The sequence below is a fragment of the Solanum stenotomum genome, chromosome 2 (assembly GCF_019186545.1).
Source record: "Solanum stenotomum isolate F172 chromosome 2, ASM1918654v1, whole genome shotgun sequence".
Taxonomy (NCBI): Eukaryota; Viridiplantae; Streptophyta; class Magnoliopsida; order Solanales; family Solanaceae; genus Solanum; species Solanum stenotomum.
The window spans coordinates 56173614-56197157 of NC_064283.1; the positions used below are offsets into that span (position 1 = coordinate 56173614).

The window sequence follows — 23544 nt, forward strand, 5'->3', positions numbered from 1 at the left end:
GATTGGTAGAATGTACTATAATAAGTAAAATGACATCACCAACAAGAATTGTGGTGGAGTGATAACTACTTCTCTATCATTAATCAAAGTTCTTGTGTTCGAGCCCTAAGTATGAAGTTACATTTGTTAGGGAGCATTTTACCTCCAATATTGGACTTCTCAAGCTCAAGTACAAATAATGAACATCGAGTGAAATCAAAAATGCAAAAAAGACAATTTGAAAGGGGGAAAAGAATAAAAAACAATAGACTCCACTTATGAAATTACATTAAGTATGTCTGTTGTTATTCTATCATTCATGAAGGGAATGATAAAATGGACTACCATAATAAGTTTGAACAATAGTCAAGAAAGTAAGAAAAACAGTAACAATCAAAGCAGTTAATGACCATGGACTATTAAAATATGTATCAATTAATTCAGCAATCCAAGTCTTCCCTTTGCTATTATAATGTTCTTGAATATTCCTCTTCACATTCTTGAAAAGTAATGGATCATCTGCCCCATAAGTTTTTAATCCTTTGTAAACTTGTACAACTTCTTCATCACTTCCCAATGTGTTGAATATTATCTTCTCTTCTCTCAATTCTTTCACATCATTTGGTGAAATCACTAGTGATTTCATGAAATTTATGTATGACACAACAGCTCTATCAATTGGACCATTTGGACATAATTCATATGCTATCATGTTCATAAAAAATACTTTAGTGTATGTTGAAACAAACCAACATGGGAGTTTTAGTTTTCCATAGTAATAGTGAGATGTAAATCTCACACCTTTTAATGAATCAATTTCACTAGGCCTAAAATGAATCCCCTTTGATTTCAAATCCGTGACGGAACAAAACACATTTGTGAGCAATCCTGATTTGTGTGGTACATGATTTTTCCTCCAACAATCGGGAAAATAATCAAAGATGAAATCATAACTACGTGATTGTGTGGCATTAGCTTCATCGTCACTACCTTTGACAAGTACTCTACGGAAAACTTCAAGAAGGTGGGGGGGGTCTGTCTCAATTATCGTGTTTTCTTTCATTTTGATGTCCTCTTGCTTATCGAAAAACATTTGAGAACAATAGCTTTTTACCTTCTCTTCAAATGAATGATATCCACCACCTTGATCATCGTCATATCTCAACTTAACCAAGAGCTTGAGAACGCGAAAAGGTACCTGCATGTATTTAACAAAAGGTCAAGATTTAATATATATATGTATAGAAAGTAATATTAACTACTATTAACACGCATATTTCCAACAAAAAAAAGAACTTGGTTTTAAATTTTCCTATGTCATTGATACCTGATTTTCAAGCAAATAAAGGTCACGTCTAGTGACCAAATAAACCGCAATGCCAAGGTGTTTGATAGTGTTGCTCTGTTTAGAGGCAGAATTTGGTGTGGACCTTGTTGATATCTCGATATCATTTAGTATGAAACATGCATCAACGAGCATCATTCGTGCAAATTCATAGTCGCTATACTTATTCGCGAATTCTTCAAGGTAACAACTTCTAAAATCATCAATCTCCCTTATAATTTCTTCAAGGAAGAAATCTTGTTTTTTGTTACTTCCATGAATGAACATTTCTAGAGCCTTTGGCTTGAAATCTTCAACAAAATTGAGTTCTAACTTTCCATGGTGATAAGGTCCCAATGAAACAACTTTAGGATCATAGTCATCACTTTTTTGATTGTCAATTCTCATAAATAATGGAACTTTTGGTATTTGACGTTTTCTTGATATAGTTTGTTGTCTTGGGATTGTGATGTCCAACATTTCAAATTCTAAGGACATTTTTGGTATGTTTCCTGATTGAACAAGCAACGTTAGTCAATCGAGTTTAAGTTTTATGCACTTACGTTATAAAATAATATGTGCACAATCGAGTAACTTATAGGATAATTATTGAAAAATATATATAAATGAATTTAAGTTTTAGGCACCTCAACTATGTAAAAGAAATACACAATCAGGTCACTTAAAAGGCAATGACACGTATTATTTAGGATTTCTTTACTACTATCTCGGAGTATGGAACTTGATCAATTTACAGATAAAGAAAGTATGAAATTTGATCAATTTATAACTAGAGAAAAATACTCAAACTCATATGAGGTTTTAAATTGTATTTATCGACCAAATATAGATTCAATCAAGATAATTTACTTGATATAACATGTTAAATATCAATAATAGTATGATATGACTATTTCGTGTTTAACTTGAGTAATATATAAAAAATTATTTACACTATCAATTTATATAATATAAATTTTAATATACGCGTAACAAAAATTTCTAAAATTGAAACAAACCCTTCTTATAGTGCTACGTGGACTTTACCACAATAAACGACTAAAATAATAGTTTGCACGACAAAACTTAGAAGATAAAAATTAACAAACTTAATGCTGGTAACTACTAGTCTACTATTACTACATAGTTAGGGTAACAAGTAAAGTATGACAGGACAGGATCTACGCAGATCTTATTCTTATCTTGTGGATAGAGAAACTATTTCTGATAGACCCTCGTGTTGATAAGAGTCTTACAGTATTTAAAAATATTGAAGAGTATAAGAAAAATACATTTCATACCTGTATTAGGATTTGGACTTAGGACTTATGTTTCATGAAGCATGCAACACTCTTATAGGATTTATTATGAAGGAATAATACAAGCCTTGCTTCCATAGTAAAGAATAAATGTTAAAGTGTCATATATTTGGGTGCTTTAAATAAACAAATAAACACATATATTACTTTAATTGAGAATCAACTTCCTTTTTTGTTTTTATGGAATAAGATGTTGTGTTAAGCAAGCAAACCATTTTATTTAACTCTTTTTTCTTCTGGTGTTTTGCAAAAAGTAAGAATAAATGTGAATAGAGTCTACCTTGATTTTGTGTCTAAAACAAAAAAAAGGGCTACATAATTACATATTTAATATGAAGAGATGATATGATATTTTGTCTTTAGATATACTAGGTAATCTATTCGCGCTCCGTGCAATTATAAATGATATTGTCAAGCTTAATCTTCTATCTATATATAATAGGAGAGGATAAATCGCTTATGTGTCAGCGTCATAATTATTCTTCAATTTTAATTAAAAATCATTTAATTAAATCTTTTAGATGGATGAAAATTTTAAAGCGGTTAGAAAACTTTTAACGTGAACTTAAACAAAGGATAAATCAGTTAATATCCCTTTCTTTTTCTTTTGTTTAGTTAAATAAATTATTTTTAAAAATTAAATATTATAAAATTGTACTTTGCAAAAAAAAAAAAAAAAACCCATGATCAATTTTAAGTTCTGCTAAAACAAAATAATCATTACGTATTAATGTAAAAATCTTCATCTTCTCCAAAGCTTTAGATTCGTGGGATGATTTATATAAAATTAAATATTGAATATAGAATCAAATATATTAGCATAACAAAAATTCTTAAATTTTCAGATTTAAAAAATATTAAATATTACATCTCCTCATCTTTTAAATTATTGTTCAATGTTATATATATCTTATTAAATGCCCCAATCTATTATTTTATATATTTATATATATAATAAAAGTTTAAAACAAGTAGTTTTAGAAACGTGTGATGAGTTGTGTAAAGAGAATAACAAGGGAGTTGTTATTTTTATTTCTGCTAATTATATAATACATTATCAAAATTACCTAAATAATTAGTTTGAAATTTAAATTTTAAAAAATAAGTGACTAATCTTATCCTTGAAAGCACCTCATTTTTAGATATTAAAACGTAATTTTTTTCTCTTTTTTTTTTTAGTTTCTATTTATATTTAATATTCTATTCCGTTAGCATTTTGAATTTAAAAACAATAATAACTGTTTGTTACAGTTTAAAATTTATCCCTATCAATATATCTATATAATCAGTTATGGGACATTCTAATTTCCTTATATAAAAAAAGTTGTGTTTTCTATCTTCATCCTTCTATAGACGAATCTTCTCCTCTTTTCCTCTTATATATTTTGTATCCATTATTTATAATTTTTAATTTTTAATTTTTTATCAACTTTTAATAATTGTACTTTACCCTCATATGTTTGTTCGATGTTTTGAGATAAAGAGAAAATAAGAGTAAATGGCCTATGAGAGTGAAAAACATTCAAATTTATGTACCATTTGGTGAAAGTTATTGGAGAATTAGAAAGATAAATGTAAGTTTTCAGTTTCTCGATATTTGGTATATTTGAAAATTTTAATTTGAAAAAAATATAATTGATATAATAATTTATCTACGTTATATGCTTTAGTAATTTTCATGGCCATACATGAATGAAATAGATATAACTATATTTTAAAAAATTATATATATGAAAAAAAATTGCACGATGTTAATGATATATTAAAATATGTTCTTTTTCACACTTATTTTTTTCCTATTTGAACTCTAAAATTATTAGTATGGAATGCTAATAATTTTCATTGGTTTAATACGGGTAAATAAATACGTTCTATTCATAATAAATAAATGGTGATGATAAACTCTTTTATATTAATCCATGTTGAAATATGCAAAACAATGTTTAGGATTGTTGAAGAAAATGTTGGAAAGGAAAATTTTGCAACGAAACACGAAAGTTAAAGCCTAGCAATATCATAATTATTAGAATATGATTCTTCCTTCATAATATTTATTCTTATAAAGAGTTTCTACTACTTATTGTTGTAAAACTGTTGCATGGTTTTAATTATATAATATAATTTTAAGTACTTTTTATTTATGTTTATCATTTCACTATTTTAGTTATGAATAATTACATTAAAATTGTATATATTCACAATTGTATTTTAATTTAGAAAAGATACAAAATAACTTTGTAAAGTCTTTCTGGAAAACTTTTTAAAACATAGTATTTAAAAAGAAACTACAATTGAAAATTTTAAAGCACAAATGACTTAATTGTAAGTATATATTTTTATTTTACTAAATAAAAATAAAAATCTGTTCGAAAAATTCAATTTGTTAGGACCTACAAGTTGAGAATCCACACAACAATAGTAGTTTATATCATTTATTACATTTATATCATTTATTACATTTTCGGTATGCTAAGATGTTGGTTATGGTAGATTAGAATTGAAGCAAATTAGGACTCTTTTTTCTTATATATGCTATGCTGTTAAAAAGATAAAGACATTAAAACTAATTATTTTTAAAATATTTAAATTTGTATTTTAACTTTACCTCAAAAAGAAAAAACTCAATATCCAACTAATTAATTCTATTTTTCATTTCCCCCTTAAATATAGTACTTGATTTTTATTGACAAACAGATATCTATAGTTAGATTTAAAACTTGTCATTACCCTCTAACTTCTAAACTAATTGTAAAAACTTTTAAAACAATATTTATATTGAAACATGAAAAAGAAAGTTGATTATTCAACTAAATAATTTCATTTTTTCAATTCTATTCTCAATATGAATTAATTATATTGATAATTACTGTTGAAACAACCAGTTCTAAAACCACACTCCCGATAGTTTAGATATGAAATTGAAAAATAAATAAATAGTTTAGGTGTGTTGTTTATACTTTATCTCTAATATAATATTGATAAGAAGATAAAACTATTGATAAAAATTAGTACTACTATTTGCTTACTAAATATTTCTATAATTCATATCGAACTAAAAAGTGTAGATCTTTTCATAAAAAATTATATTATAAATTTATATTTCACAAATATTATGCAAAAAGATAATTGAGTATCGAATTATATAATTCCCTTTATCATTTTAACAATACATTTATTGTTATTCCTTTTCTTTTTTTTAAAGAGAGAATTAAAACTTTCGACTATTATTTTAAATAAATTGTAAAGTTTTTCATTTATTGATTATTTTTTAAAGAAGAAAAACAATAAATTAGAGTCATTTTATACTTATATTAGAAAAAACGCTATACATCTCTTTTATCAAATTTTTCATAAGAATATATTAAACAAGAAAATAAACAATCCGTTTTAAAACTACCTATTACTCATTTACTTCTGTACAATTCTATAAAGTAATTATATCTTCACATATTGTCAATAAATCATATTTTTAAATGTGATTTTTTTTCAAATATACGTTTTATTTTTACCTGTTTGAAATAAAATTGAAATTATCAAGTAGAAGAAGAGCAAACATTCAATATAAAATTAGAATTTAACTTAAAAAATATAGTGATATATGAGTTATTAAAGAACCATAAAAATATAAAATGTTCGTGTTGCAAATTAATGGTCGTATTCATTAAGATTATTTATATCATTAAATCAATTTTCTATTATATTTTATATACAAATTCAATACGGTATAGAATATTTTGAATCTTTGGTTTTGAATAAAACATATATAAAATGGATCAACATTGTCATTTAATCATATGATATTAAATATATATTTCATATGAAATGTTAGAATTAATAAATTATTACCCTAATTTTTTGTATTCAAACAACATAAAAAGAATAAAATACCAATATGATAATATATTTTAAGTATTTGATGTTCGATCAAAGATAAAATAGTCATACAATTAATAGTATCCTTACAATTTTTTTAATATAATATATTATTAAAAAAACCTGTAACTTAGCTTATATAGCTATAAATATATTTCTTTTTTTAAAAAAAAGACTAAAAGCTTAGATGTATGATATAGCTATAGGTATGGTATTTTAATACAACAAATTAAATTGTATACTAATAATCTTAATTTAATATGCTCAAAAAAATAAGTTAATGATTTGTATTATTATTATTATTATTATTATTATTATTATTATTATTATTATAATATAATAATAATAATAATAAATTAAATATATTATTAAGTTCATAATATATTTTATTAGTTAGTTTTAATTATAAAATTATGACATTTTAAATTATCCACGCAACGCGCGGGCACGTATACTAGTTAGAACATATAATCAAAATAACTTAAAGTTCTTTTCTTGTAAAACTGAAGATGACGTTTGGCCATGCGATACCATATTCCTATATGAAATCGTGAAATGGAATCAACATTTGGACATGCGATTGCACGCTGATTCCATCTCATGATTTCATATCATGAGATGGAATCTCATATTCTCCAAAAATCATAATATGAGAATTCCATTTCATGATTTGAGATTTTTTAAATACAAACATTGACCCACAAGTTTATATTTTGTTAAAACAACCCCACATTTATATATACTAGCCATTTATTTCATACGTAAATAAAATTTATAATCATATCATTACTTTTTATTTTTTTTAAAATTCAAACATATGTCTTATTATTAAATAAAAACAAAGAGATAATAAATGGTCTAAGACCCAAAAGTGGCCCACATGAAAGAACAACGAAATTTTTTTAAAAAAGAATAAAGAAGCAGTAAGTAACCAATTTGGAACATGGTTCCCAAAATTTCCAAAATTGGTCTATCCGACATTCCTCAAAATCACACCAAATGAGGCTTCATCTTCTCCGATGGAATGTCGGTCTAATGTCTGCCTTCACTAGCATCGACTCCAATAGACCAGCTAAAATCATCAATGCACCCAAGTTCGAAGTGTAATAACTTATACGTTAAAAGACTCTCACTGATGCCATGATTCAGTACCCAAGAAGACTTCTTCAACTTGATGAGTGAACATCTTAGTTGGGATCAAGCTGCATGATGGATGCGACCACACACAAATCACTCTTCGTAAGGAATCGATTGGACTTCCATTTCAATTCATACCAATATTAGAGAATTCTCCGTAAATCATCGGTCTTACATGGGATAAGATCTGTCGAAGCTAATACCACCGTGTATGATTTCAGATCTAGAGAGGTAAGCATCCTAATATCGATCTCATAGCAGAATTTAAAATACACAATACTTTACTAAGCTTTGATGGTGACTTTATTTCTTTCTTGTTGCAGTGTAGTATCATTGTCTTGATATTATTCCCTTGTAATTTTCCTGTCGTAGCCCTGCGTATCAACTTGTAATCTGTGCATCTATAGTAAATCTCTTATTTTGAATCCTTTTTATTCTCAAATTAGAGATTTGATTCTTTTCCAATTGAATGATGGCTTGTGCTTGTTGGGGTAACTCTTGTATGTGGAAATATCTCTTTGTATCTATACCTGCAAAATGAATGATATTACTAGTTAAAAAATCGGCTAGTTTATTCCCTTTTCTAAATGTGTAAACCACCTCCACATTCCTAATGTGAATTAAAAACTTTATGTTTCTCACATCCATAGAAACAATCCAGGGAACCTCCCAAACCCCATCCAGGATTTTCTTTGTAATCAATGAATCAGTTTCTATCGTTAATGGCAAACAACTCTTTTGAACACAGTAATCCAGACCTTGTTTAACTGCTCTTATTTCAGCTTCAATTGCTGAAACTTCTCCTATTTTATGTGATTTAGCATATACCAAATCACCTTCATCATTCCTAATACAAAATGCCAATGCACTAAGACCAGGATTTTCTTGGCTACACCCATCAGTATGACATTTGAGACTCCCCAAGCAATGGAGTTTCCAAGTCACCACCTTGCAATAGTTTAAATGGGCATATTCTTCCAAATGTTTAACAATTAGTGGCCAAGTATTAGATATTTCATTCAACCATGGATATCTAACTTTAGCCAACAAGAAAATCATTCTATTCACACCTAGGATCAAAGTATGTTTAGACATAGAACCACCATTTCTAATAACATTTCTTCTCTTACAATTGAGCCAAATAATGAAATCAGGGGCTGCCTTAAACAAAGGTTTTAACTTTGAGCAATAATCAACTTTCCACCATAATCCATGGCTTGTCTTAGTTGCATTAAGGATCCTACAATAGCCAATGAAACACCTAATATCAAGTAATGCATAACTACTAGCTAAACTATCATAACTTACCAATCATTGCATCTGAACATGATCTTGTTGAGCCCGAAGTGCATAAGGCCTATTATGTTTCTAACCACCATTGAACCCGAGGAAGGGTAAGGTTGATCCCATCGACGATTATCTCCCTCATCTCAAGGGGAAAGAACATGTCACACCCTGAGGTTACCCCCTAGACGTAACACGACACCTAGGATCACGAGTGACACCAAGCTAACCCTGAGTTTGGCATATATCAAGCATGTTGAAAATGACTAAGTAAGACATGTACTATGCGGAAGCTAAAAACAATGGATATCTGAACTGGGGAAAAACCCAACTAGTCTGAATATATATGATATAATAATAAGAGTTTACTGATGACTGAAACAACACTTAACAACTCGAGCTGAATCTACTAATATATCTAAAAAGTCTCTACAAAATTGAGTTGTTGGGACATGCCTCCAGCTACCCTAACGAAACTAAAAACTAGAAATAAAGACTAAGATATAAAGCATGTCTATTAACCTCAAAGTATGAGGACTCACAACTAAAGTTGCTGAAGTTGAATCGAGAATCTATCTAAGCGTAATTTGGATGTTGAGTGCCTGAACCTACATCATGAAATGATGTAGTGCAAAGTATGCATCACTACTTGGAATGTACTGAGCAGGCATTATATGGATATGTTAAGCTGAACAAAGTATATAAGCTAAACAATGTATAACTAAGCAATGATATAATCTAAACAAGTATATAAATATGTACTGATGTATAACTGAAAACTAAACAATGCAATGACCAAATACTAATCAAGAAGGTAACATGTTGAACTGTATACTGATGTAAATGCTGAAAACCTAGTCAATGCACTAAAAGTCTCATTGTGGGAGCTACTATTAACCGACATAAACCACATGAGTTAAACATGGAGTCCGATGTATACGCCCCATCCATAGGACAAAATATGCCTTGCCAGGGGTATAGAGGCATGACTGTGCCGTGATCGCTAAATTTGATGCCCAACAGAGGGGACTTATAAACCTACGCGAGCATGTAGTTCTAGGACTTTGAGGGTACGCTGAACCTTAGTCCAACTCGGTGTTAAGTCTACTCCCAAATGAATATTCATGAAGCTAAAATGCACTAAATACTGAATAGCTCAAAACTCACATACTAACTGACAATGCAACATTTATATACTGTGAATTTAACATTCGAAATCTGCAGCATGAATTTCTGTCTGACTGGCCTAGCAAGTATAAATCATGAACTAGGATAAATTTACACAAGCTAGAGTTCTGAGTTATATGAAAGAAATTATACTAAATTATCAATAAACAAGTCATTTAGATCAAAGGAACCATAATCACAATACATCTTGAAAATCTAAAAACCCTAGGTTTGAACAATTTATGAGTATATGAAGAACTAACTGAATTCTGGGACCTAATGGGTGAAAGGAACCCACTAGTGAAATCCCACATACTTGGTGACTAAATCTACGGAGAAATTCTTTAGGTTTTGGGGCTGAACTTCAAAGAACACATCCGCTTGTTCTTGGAAGAAACTGGCGACTTTTCCTTTTCTTTTTTCTCTAAGTTGGGTAATATTTTGGAGAATGAGGGTTCTGGATATGTCTGACTAGGTTATTACTTATTAGGCTTAGATTGAGTAAAACAATGTATTTTAGGCATCAAACGATGTAGTTTAAGTGTCCATCGCATATGGGGGATGATAAAAACAACTCTTACTTAAGGCTAACGAAGTGCCACTCACGAGGGGACTGATGGGCCGTCGTTTGAACCACTGCCCATCAACTGGGTCATGGTTTTGGCCCTGCCCAACATGGGTCTACTGAACGAGTATAACTTTTTACTCCGAGCTTGGATTTTAGCAAACTCGGTGGTGTTTGAAAGCGAATTCAATTATCTTTAATTTGATCGGTCATGGGCCACCTAATTCATTTTGTACCAAAAGATATGACCGTTAGAAGTTCATCCAACATCCTTTATTTCCAACTAACTACCGACCCTCACCAATGGCCAGACCTATAGTCCGTAGGTCCAACCACGAACCGTACTGGTCGGCCGTGGGTGGGATCAGAGACCCCTTAATCTTGGACCCCAAAGACGGTACCCCACCTAAGGACCGTGGGTCCATCGATGGATAGTGGACCACGACCGTAGGTCTCATCTTCTTGGATCCGAGGTGTTACAGAACATATTAAGAAAAACAACCTTAAATTTATCCCAATCAAGAGGACCCGCATCAACCACCATCTCTTCCTTACATTGTTCAAACTCAATTTGAGCAACACCCTTAAGTTAATAAACGGTAAACTCTGCCTTCTCAACCGAAGTCACACCCATAATTTCCGATTATATTGTAATCCTCATTAATGAACTCTTGAGGATCTTCCTCAACTTTAGACTTAAGAAATTCTGGATGATTCATGCTTGTAAAGCCCCTCACTCTAGTTTTCGTCCCACCCACATTTGGGTTCACGGGAGACACAACCTCCCTATTTTCTGAGTTGTCATAGCTTAGGCTAATGCGTGAAATGCGGCTCGAAACTCATCATTAGACACTTACACGGCAGAAGGACAGATCGGCACTTGGGGAACCTCTTGTCTCACATTTTCATGAACATTCCTTCTCACAGAATTCCTTCGTGGAGGCATATTCTATAAAGCATAAACAAGAGTTACGAGAGAAGGACTTTTATAGAGATAAAATCTATGGCACAACTTTACAGTAATGAAAAAAGCGGAATTTCTTAAACATCTTATAACTACCTATTCATAAATATGGGGCACTTCAAACTCATGAACACGACTCTACTCGGCGTGGCTTATAAGACATCCTAAGACTCTTCTTAACCTTCTGCTCTGAATACCAAGTTTGTCACAACCCAAAGGACAGCCTAGACGTGATGTGACGTATAAGACCCCAAGATGCCCTACACAAGCCACTTAGCATACATCATACAAGGCAATAGAAATAAAGATTAGAAAATATAATATTTTAAACATCAAAGGAGTTTAGAAAATTGGAAGTCTAAATAAGTTTCAAAATTTATCTAATACATCATAAGAAAGGTAATTGGGACGTAACCCTTACATCACATACAAGCCTAAAACAGAAATGACATAACGCAATAAAAAAGGGTCGATCCTCGGAAAATGAGAACTCACCAATCTTTCGAAACTCAAAAGGATCAACTAGCCACAAGCGAAGGGAGAAGAATCGCCAACCCCTACATTAGTGAAACAATATAGGCACAAGTATGTATTATTATATGGAATGTGCTAAGTATGAGGGGAATGCAATAAAACATGAGACGTGATCATAAGGGGACATAATCGAAAACATAATGTGAATGACCTATTTTAAACATAGTAAAATCATTTAAAAACATTCATAAAGCATTGACACGGTCAATGTATTTTAAATTATAAAGGAAGCTTCATAAAATATTAGTAATTAACTTAGTTCATTTTTTGGGAAGTTTACCATTAATCGACATAGAGCATGTGAGCTATATAACATGGAATCCAGAGTCTGCCCCACACCAAAAAGAGATGTCCTCACTTGCCAAGGTAAGGGTATGAAGTCTGAGCTAAAGTGAATCCACTGGCTAATGTCTACCTAAGACCATCATCCTACGGTGGCACATAGTTTATGGGACATGGGTAATCGCCGCTAGTCCACTCCATGCCAAGCATAAATTCACGGAATAGTCATTAATCATATTCATATTATCATCCATGGAAAATTACAATTAAGATACTAATACAAACTAGAAACATCACAGAGTAGCTCCTTAGACCATGTGTGAGAAAACCTTTCGTCATCCATGATCTTTTCATAATAGCTTTGTAAGGCCCATAGTCATTAAATTCATACTAAAGTTACCCAACTATTAGTGGAAATAGTTTTAAAAGCTTGATCTATAATCATTGATGACATATCCAGATACCATACTAATCAAGACCTAATTTAGGAAAATAGCCCAAAAGCATTAAGGGTAAATCTAGACGTCATTCATGACATGTGGCCAAACTTCATAGAACATATAGATACCTTCATATATAAGCTTACATTTGTCATACGCATTGATTTCATGAAAATATGCATCATTTCCTAAAATTATATTCATAGGTTCAAGTTTTTTCATAAATTCATGTAAGTTAGGGTATATAGTTAGAATTCATAGACCAATGCATGAGTTCACATGGAATTTGTTAAAAAGTATGTAATTAAGTCCAAACCATCAAAATAATGTCATAATCAAGTAATTGAATCCATACAAATAGAACCCATGAGAAATTGAGAGAAAACCTAATTAATTTTGGGAAATTGAATTGGAGAATTGAACAAACTTTGGGGGTACTCAATGGATGATTGGAACCCGTTTGATGAACTCCCTACATACCTTGATTGAAACCCTAAGCAATGATGAATAAAGGAGACTTGAACTTGAAGAACCCTAGCTTCTTCTTCTTCTTTGTTCTAGAGAGAAGATTTTTGGAGAGAACCTTAGAGAGAATTTAGGAATTTGGTCAAGTTTAGAGAATTTAGGAGAATGAATTGAAATGGGTAGTTTTTAAGAATTAATTTACTATTACAAATCTTTAAATAGGGTTTAAGTGACGTAGTTTAGGTACCAAACACTTTGAGGAAATACAAAAATGACCTTAACTTAAAAACTGACGTGGTGCCTCATGAGAGAGGCTTCACGGATCGTCTAAGGCTTCACTGTGCGTGAAACACTTCATGAGCCATATAGTCGGGGAAATTTCACCTGCACAACAGCGTTTCACTAAAACGGACATAACTTCTTACCCCAAATTCAAAATAAGGCAAACTTGGTGGCGTTGGAAAGAGAACTCAAAGACCTTTAGTTGAAAGGCAACTGACCACCTACGTCATTATGTGTTGTGAGATATGATTGTTTGAAGTTGACCCAAAACTTAAAACTCACAAAGTTCCTTTCACGGACAACTTCACGGTCCGTGAAAAGCTTCATGACCTGGTCCACGACTCGTGCAACTCTAGACGTCCCGTGAAACCCTTCATAACAAAACCTTCAAGTTTAACTTTCACCATTGTTGGTTGTATGACCTGTGATACCCTCTACGGGTTGTACAACCTTTCATACTCATGCAGTTGTACTGAACTGAAGCCTTTTATCTTTGGGGTTAAAATCACTTATATAGGGATTCTAGGTAAGTGAAAAACGACATAGTATCAAGATAAAGTAATTATGAAAAGACCCAACAACCTTTGACTTACAACTGACGCGAACCTTAGATGTTGGCCCTCACGAGTTGTCTGAGGGTCCATGAGTCGTTTAGGCAGTTGTGACCCTGGACCAGTGGCTTGGAAAGGCCCCTTGAACCCTCTTACCACATTACGACCAACTTCATGAGTCGTTTTCCCCTTCACAGCCAGTCTGGAGGTTAGTGAGAAGGGACTGACCTTGGGGTGGACTCTGCCTCCCCTCAACAACCACCACTAAGGGGTGTGAGGCTCACCACGAGCCGTCTAATGGCTCGTGGGAGGGGATCCTCTCTTGGCCAAGCACTGGAAGGCTCCATGAGCGCCACCACGTGCCATGGTGCCCTTTACGATCCGTAAAGGGCTCCATGAAGGGTGCCATGGCTCAGTTATTGGTTGTTGACCTCCCACTTGACCCATTTTCTACACTTCTTGATTTCGAGGTGTTACACAATCAAAACAATGTCTAGTAGTAATTACATAAAAAATGTTATACTTTAAGAAAATTATACTTCTTGGATTGGAACAAACTATTACTGATGGATTGCTGACACACAGTCAACAACTAGATAGATAAATGGAAACACTTCTCAGTTTTGAACTATGACGATCAAAACAATAATCAGTAGCAATTGCTTAAAGAACTATACTTCAAGAAAGTTATACAACTTGGATTGGAGCAATCTACTCTTGTATTACAACACTCAATTACTTAATCGCTGACACGCAATTACCTATCAACAACTAGACAAATGTAACACCTCGAAAATCAAGGAACTTGGAATGGAAAAGAGAAAAGGCTTTAGTTGAGTACTAGTACATGTGTACATAAGGTTGTACAATCTGTATATGGTGTCACGGGTCATACAACCAACAATTGTGAAATTTAAACTTGATGGTTTTGTTACGAAGGGTTTCACGGGCTGTGGACCAGGCCGTGAAGCTTTGCACGGACCATGAGGCTGTCCGTGAAAGGGACTTCGTTAGTTTTAAGTTTTGGGTCAATTTTAAACAATCATATCTCTCAGTACATAATGAATTAGGTGGACCATAACCTATCGAATTAAAGGTCTTTTGAGTCATCTTTCCAACCCCACAAAGTTTGCCCAATTTAAAGTTTGGAGTAAGAAGTTATTCACGTTTTAGTGAAGCCCTTTCAGGCAGGTAAATTCACCAGCTATACGGCCCATGAAGTGTTTCACGGACTGTGAAGCCTTAGACGGTCCGTGAAGCCTCTCTTGTGAGGTCCCACGTCAGTTTTTAAGTTAGGGTCATTTTAGTTTTTCTTGAAAGTGTTTGGTACCTAAACTACGTCATATTAAACCATATTTCAAGATTTGTAAAAGTAAATTAAGTCCTAAAAACTACTCATTTCAATTCATCCTCCTAAATTCTCTAAACTTCACCAAATTCCTAAATTCTCTGCAAGTTTCTCTCCAAAAATCTTTTCTCTAGATCAAGGAAGAAGAAAAACCTAGGGTTCTTGAAGTTCAAGTCTCCTTTCTTCATCATTGCTTAGGGCTTCAATCAAGGTATGTAGGGAGTTCATCAATGGGTTCCAATCATCCATTGAGTTCCCAAAGTTTTTTCAATTCTCCAATTCAATCTTCCCCTGAGTGTGACATATATCAAGCATACTGAAAGTGACTAAGTAAGACATGTACTATGCAGATGATAAAAATAGTGGATATCTAAACTGGGGAAAAACCCAACTAGTCTGAATATATATGATAAAATAATAAGAGTTTAGTGATGAATGAAACAACACTTAACAACTCAAGCTGAATCTTCTACTATCTTTGAAAAACCTCTACTGAATTGAGTTGCTGGGACATGACCCCATCTAACCCTAACAAAACTGAAAACTGGAAATAGAGACTAAAATAGAAAGCATGTCTATTAACCTCAAAATATGAGGACTCACAACTGAAGCAGCAGAAGTTGAATCGAAAATCAATCTAATCGTGATCCGGATGTTGAGTGCCTGAACCTACATCATGAAACGATGTAGCACAAAGTATGTGTCAGTACTTGGAATGTACTGAGCATGCAGGATATAGATATGTTAAGTTGAACAAAGTATATAAGTTGAACAATGTATAAATGAGTAATGATATAATCTGAACAATGATATAGATATGTACTGAAGTATAACTGAATGCAATGACCAAGTACTAATCATGAAGGTAACATGTTAAACTGTATACTAATGTAAATGTTGAAAACTTTGTCAATGCACTAAGAGTCTCATTGTAGGAGCTACTATTAACTAACATAAACCACGTGAGCTAAACATGGAGTCTGATGTATATGCCCCATCCAGAGGACCCAATATACCTTGCCAGGGGTATAGAAGCATGATTATGGTGTGATCACTAATACTGATGCCCAACAGAGGGGACTAATAAATCTACGCGAGCACATAGATCTGGGACTTTGAGGGTACGTTGAACCCTAGTCCAACTTGGTACTAAATCTACTCCAACTGAATATTCATGAAACTAAAATGCTCTAAATACTGAATAGCTCAAAACTGACATAATAACTGAGAATGCAACATTTATATACTGTGAATATAGCATTTGAAATCTGAAGCATGAATTTTTGTCTAACTGGCCTAGCAAGTATAATTCATGAACTAGCATAAATTTACACAAGCTAGAGTTCTGAGTTCTATGCAAGGAATTATACTCAATTATCAAGAAACAAGTTATTTAGATCAAAGGAAACATAATCACAATAAATCTTGAAAATATAGAAACACTAGGTTTGAATAGTTTATGAGTATACAAAGAACTAACTGAATTCTAGGGACCTAATGGGTGAAAGGAACCCAGTAATGAAATCTCACATAACTGGTGATGAAATTTACAGAGAAATCCTTTGGATTTCGGGGATGAACTTTGAAGAATAAAGTTGCTTGTTCTTGGAAGAAACTGGCGACTTTTCCTCTTCTTTTTGCTCTAAGTTGGGTGATTTTTTGGAGAATGAGGGTTCTGGGTATGTCTGACTAGGTTATTAGGCTTAGATTGAGTTAAACGACGTAGATTAAGCATGAAACGACGTAGTTTAAGTGTCCAACACATAGGGGAAAAGATAAAAATAACCCTGACTTAAGGCTGACGAAGTGCCACTCACGAGGGGACTGAACGGCCGTCGTTTGAACCACTGCCCGTCAACTAGGTCATGGTTGTGGCCCTGCCCAACATGGCTCTACTGAAACGAGCATAACATTTTACTCTGAGCTTGAATTTTAGCAAACTCGGTGGCGTTGGAAAGATGATTTAATTAATTTGATAGGTCATGGGCCACCTAATTCATTTTGTGCTAAACGATATGACCATTTGAAGTTGACCAAACATCCTTTATTTCCAAATAACTGCCAACCCTCACTAGCCGCCAGACCTACGGTCCGCCAGGTTTTTTTCTTGTTTTGATTTTTATGACATATTTCGGTTAATCAAAATGACATTCATATTTTTAGGTCAATGGGTGCTAGAAGTGTTTCAAAATCTATAATTTTTTAAGATTCTTGGTATTTCTTCAAAATTTTGTGTTAAGAGAACCTGCTTTTCTATTTTGTGTTTTGTTAATGGGTATTTCATTTTCTAAGGAAATCATCAAGCTTTGATTTTCTTTTTTGTTAATGTATATATTTTTTATGCTATTCTTTCTAAAAGGGAAAAAAATTACACTAACAATTGTCATATCTGCATCTTTGTTTTAATCATCTAAACTAAATATGAGAATTTTCTTGCTTATAGTGAAGTAGGTCTCTGGTAATTCAATTTCAAGAAACTCATCGCTACAAACTTCGACGAAGAGGGGCAAGAAGATCTTCAACAAAGAAGAAATTGTAGAAGATTGGTGCTTTGAATGTAAAAATGGAGGAGAGCTCATGATTTGTAACTATGGGCTAGTCTTTTTGCTAAACAAACAATTTTATTTTTGGTATATTTGATAAAATAAACTAGAAATATGATCATAAAAATGTTTCCAAATGATGGCCATGTTTCTAGCTTATTTCATCAATTATATCAAAAAAAAAATTTTGATTTTTTAGCAAAAGGACTTGCTCATAGTCACAAATCATGAGCTCTCCTCCATCTTTACATTCAAAGCACCAATCTTCTGCAAGTTCTTCTTTGTTGAAAATCTTCTTGCCCCTCTTCGTCGCAATTTGTAGCAGATGAGTTTCTTGAAATTACATTACCAGTGACCCACTTCACTATAACCAAAAAAATATCCACCGTTAGTACAGATGATCAAAACTAAAATGCAGATATGACAATTATTAGAGTAATTTTTTCCCATTTAGAAAAAATATATATACTAACAAACAAAGAAAATCAAAGCTTGATGATTAGCCCGGAGAAAGAAATACCTATTAACAAAACACAATAGAAAAGCAGGTTCTCTTAACACATAATTCTAAAGAACTCCCAAGAATCATAATAATATTATAGATTTTCAAACACTTCTAGCACCCATTGACCTAAAAAACATGAATGTCATTTTTATCAACGGAAAGATATCATAAAAATCAAAACAAGAAAAAAAATCTGCATTACTGGTCCAACATAGACGCAAATCACTATATTCTTCAATAAAAAGATGAAAAGTTTTGTTCAGCGATAACATCAACCATAGAAAAGAGAATTGGGGGTAATGAGAAAAAAAGAGAAAATTGGGGGTAACGATAAAAGAGAGTATTGAGGGTAATGAAAATAAAATGATTTTTCTGAGAAGGTTTTTAAATAGAAGAGTCCAATTCAACAAAGTTATACTTCTTGGATTGGAGGAATCTTTTCTTCGATACAACAATCATTTACATATGAATTGCTGGCACACACTCAACAATCATCTTTTTTTTCGTTACCCCCAATTCTCTCATTTTTTTACTACCCCCAATTCTCTCTTCTATGGTTGATGTTCTCGTTGAGCAAAAAATTTCAACTTTCTATTGAAGAATGTAGTGATTTCCTTCTATGTTGGACCAGTAATGCTGATTTTTTTCTTGTTTTGACATTTATGACATCTTTCGATTGATTAAAATGACATTCATATTCCTAGGTCAATGGGTGCTAGAAGTGTTTGCAAATCTATAAATTTGCTATGATTCCTTGTATTTCTTCAGAATTTTGTGTTAAGAGAACCTGATTTTCTATTGTGTTTTGTTAATGGGTATTTTATTCTCCGGGCTAATAATCATGCTTTGATTTTCTTTATCTTTTAATAGGGATAAGGGTCTGAAAAATACCCCAACTTTGGTTGGATTTGTTGTTGTGATACTAATCTTTCATAAGGACCTATTATCTCCCTAGACTATTTAATACCGTATTTTTTATCCCCTGAACTATTTAATAGTGTATTTTAAAGGTATATATGTGCCCACGTGGACACATTACTATTTATAATTTTGCATTATTTTTTATGTCCACGTGGGCAAATATATATGTTTAAAATACGGTATTAAATAGTCTAGGGAGGTAATAGGTCCTCATGAAAGTTTAGTAGCGCAACAGCAAATCCGACCAAAGTTGGGATATTTTTCAGACCCTTATCCCTTTTTAATATGTATATTTTTCTGCTATTATTTCTAAAAGGGAAAAAATTACACTAACAATTGCCATATCTACATTTTAGTTTTGATCATCTCAACTAAGCATGAGAATTTTCTTGATTATAGTGAAATGTGTCTCTAGTAATTCAATATCTAGAAACTCATCTGCTATAAATTGCGAAGAAAAGGGGCAAGAGATTTTCNATTTTCTAAGGAAATCATCAAGCTTTGATTTTCTTTTTTGTTAATGTATATATTTTTTATGCTATTCTTTCTAAAAGGGAAAAAAATTACACTAACAATTGCCATATCTGCATCTTTGTTTTCAACAATGTGTCTCTAGTAATTCAATATCTAGAAACTCGTCTGCTATAAATTGCGAAGAAGAGGGGCAGGAGATTTTCAACAAAGAAGAACTTGTAGAAGATTGGTGCTTTGAATATAAAAATGGAGGAGAGCTCATGATTTGTGACTATGGGCAAGTTCTTTTGCTAAAAAAATCAAATTTATTTTTGATTTATTTGATAAAATAAACTAGAAACATGGTCATCAGGTTCTCTTAGCACAAAATTCTAAAGAATTCTCAAGAATCATAACAAAATTATAGATTTTCAAACACTTCAATCACCCATTGACCGAAAAAACATGAATGTCATTTTGATCAACTGAAAATATCATAAAAATTAGAACAAGAAAAAAAATCAGCATTACTGGTCTAACATAGATGCAAATCACTACATTCTTCAATAAAAAACTGAAAAGTTGTGAAATAAAGTAGAAACATGGTCATCAGAAAAATGTTTCCAAATAATGACCACTTAAACTTTTGCTCGTCCTCGAGCAAACATTAAAGCTCATCTAAAAAAATCAAATTGGAAATGTCATCGCTTTGGTTGATACAAACAATTAGGCCATATAGAAATTTCAAACCGTCAAGTACAATTTCCGCTCATTATGCAAGACATCCAAATACACAACAAAACCTCTAACCTCCTAACCTCAAGGAAGGAATTTGAATTCATCGAATTTAATTTTGCTTGCCTACTCTCATCAAAGAAAGTTAATAAAATCACTTATCTATCATGAAAAAAGTGCCCTCGCAAAAAGAAATAGTCCACAAACTCAATTCAAAAGATTGAATATAAAATAAGGACTTCATATCAATAACAATTCTTACACTCACAAAGAAAATTCACATGTATGCATAATGAACCATATGCTTGCCCATTATGTACATCTTCACTAATTAAGCATGCTCGAATAGAATCAAATAGGACTTTAACGTGTTGTAATGTAGGCTAAGGGACTGGTAGGAAAACTATATAATAGTGACTTACACTTCCTTAAGCACTTTGCACTTTAAGACTTATTCACCCATTATTTTCTTCTCTTTATTTTCTGCCCTCTCTTCAACAATTATGTGACAAGTAATTCTCATCATCTCAAGAATGCTTCAATCATATTTTTTTTCAAAGAATTTTTTTTATAGGATTTTTTTCATGTCACATTCTTTTGTTCTTCTCTTTTTTTCATCACATTCTTTCAAAGAGAGCTTTTTAATCACTTTGTAGCTATCATTGATTACCTTTTTCACTCAACGGTCCCTTTTTTTCAGAACTAACAATTAGAATACATCTATGCTATAATGCTCAAAGAAGCAAGGTGTAAAAACTAGGGATTCAACAAAATAGTTAACGACAAAATATGGCTATCAACAAAAGGCAACATGCTCAAAAGGGCTAACTAGTGATACAATATCTGAAAAGACTAAAATTTACAAGACAAATCAAAGAAAGACTATTATTATCTCCTTAACAAAGAAACACTTTTTAGTTCACTTCAATAACTTGCACGGCAAGTTCTAGACTAAGATGCAAAACATGGAATAAGCAAATTCTCGACACACATGGCACAAGTATCAATCAAGGTGGATCAATTCCACTTCTAAGAGAGATAAGATCATAGCAAACTACAAAATAAAATAAGTTATATACAAAGTCACAATCATGATCTTAGATGTCAAAGAGTCTGTAGTTTCCTTATCAATAAAGCATTCACAAGAAAGTACTACTAAAAAATTAGGCCTAAATAACAATTATCACACCACTCAAAAGGGTCTTTTCTTTTCTCTCACAGAAAAATAAAAGAAAACTTATTCCTACAAAAATAAAAGACACTCAGTTCAAAGGGACTATCCGAATAAAATGAATCAAAAACAAAAGCCGAGAACCCATCCTAAAAAAGAAAAGACTCAATAAAACAATAAAAACTAGGAATTCATTCATCCAACCCCACACTTAAGAAGATGGTATGTCCCCAAAACACCAAATATTTTTTTTAGCTCAATGGGTGCTAGAAGTGTTTAAAAATATATAATTTTTTTATGATTCTTGGGAGTTCTTTAGAATTTTGTGTTAAGAGAACCTCCTTTTCTGTTGTGTTTTGTTAATGGGTATTTCATTCTCCGGGATAATCATCAAGTTTTAATTTTCTTTGTTTGTTAATGTATATATTTTTTTCTGCTATTTTTTCTAAAAGGAAAAAAATTACACTAACAATTGCCATATCTACATTTTAGTTTTTGATCATCTGAAATAAACATGGGAAGTTTCTTGATTATAGTGAAATGGGTCTCTGGTAACTCAATTTCAAGAAACTCGTCTGCTAATAATTGCGACGAAGAGGGGAATGAAGATTTTCAACAAAGAAGAACTTGCATAAAATTGGTGCTTTGAATGAAAATATGGAGGAGAGTTCATGATTTGTGACTATGGACAAGTCCTTTTGCTAAAAAATCAATTTTTTTTGGTATATTTAATGAAATAAACTAGAAACATGGTCATCATTTGGAAACATTTTTATGATGACCATGTTTCTAGTTTATTTCATCAAATATACCAAAAACAAAATTGATTTTTTAAGCAAAAGGACTTGCCCATAGTCACAAATCATGACTTCTCCTCTATCTTTACATTCAAAGCACCAATATTCTGCAAGTTCTTCTTTGTTGAAAATCATTTTGCCCCTTTTCGTCGCAATTTGTAGCAGATGAGTTACTAGAAATTGAAATTACCAGAGACCCACTTCACTATAATCAATAAAATTTTCATGTTTAGTTCAGATGATCAAAACTAAAATGCAGATATGACAATTGTTAATGTAATTTTTTTCCTTTTAGAAAATATAGATAAAAAGAATATATACATTAACAACCAAAGAAAATCAAAGCTTGATGACTAGCCTGGAGAATGAAATACCCATTGACAAAATACAATAGAAATGCAGGTTTTCTTAACACAAAATTCTGAAGAAATACCAAGGATCATAAGAAAATTAAAGATTTGCAAACACTTCTAGCACCCATTGAACTAAAAACATGAATGTCATTTTGATCAACCGAAAGATGTCATAGCCAAAAATCACTACCTTCTTCAATAGAGAGCTGAAAAATTTTGCTCAGCAAGAACATCAATCATAGAAGAGAGAATTGTGGGTAGTAAAAAATGAGAAAATTGGGGGTAACAAAAAAATAGAAGATTATTGAGTGTGTATCAGCAATTCATAAGTAACTGATTGTTGTATCTCAGAAAAGATTCCTCCAATCCATGAAGTATAACTTTATTGAATTGGGCTCTTCTATTAAAAAAATTTATTAGATAAATCTTTCTATTTTCGTTACCCTCAATTCTCTCTTTTTTTGTTACCCCCACTTCTCTAGTTTTTTCATTACCCCCAATTCTCTTTTCTATGGTTGATGTTATCGCTGAACACAACATTTCAGCTTAGTA

At 31.9% G+C, this 23544-nt stretch overlaps 1 protein-coding gene across 1 annotated transcript; it reads right to left on the bottom strand.

Annotated features, from left to right (window-relative positions):
• Positions 1-272: 272 nt before the first annotated feature.
• Positions 273-1812, bottom strand: LOC125856706 (UPF0481 protein At3g47200-like). Its single transcript, XM_049536325.1, has 2 exons — positions 1307-1812; positions 273-1177 (listed from the first exon to the last, which is right to left on the bottom strand). Exons 1-2 carry the CDS (start codon positions 1799-1801, stop codon positions 293-295), a joined length of 1380 nt encoding a protein of 459 aa, XP_049392282.1. The 5' UTR covers positions 1802-1812; the 3' UTR covers positions 273-292.
• Positions 1813-23544: the final 21732 nt, after the last annotated feature.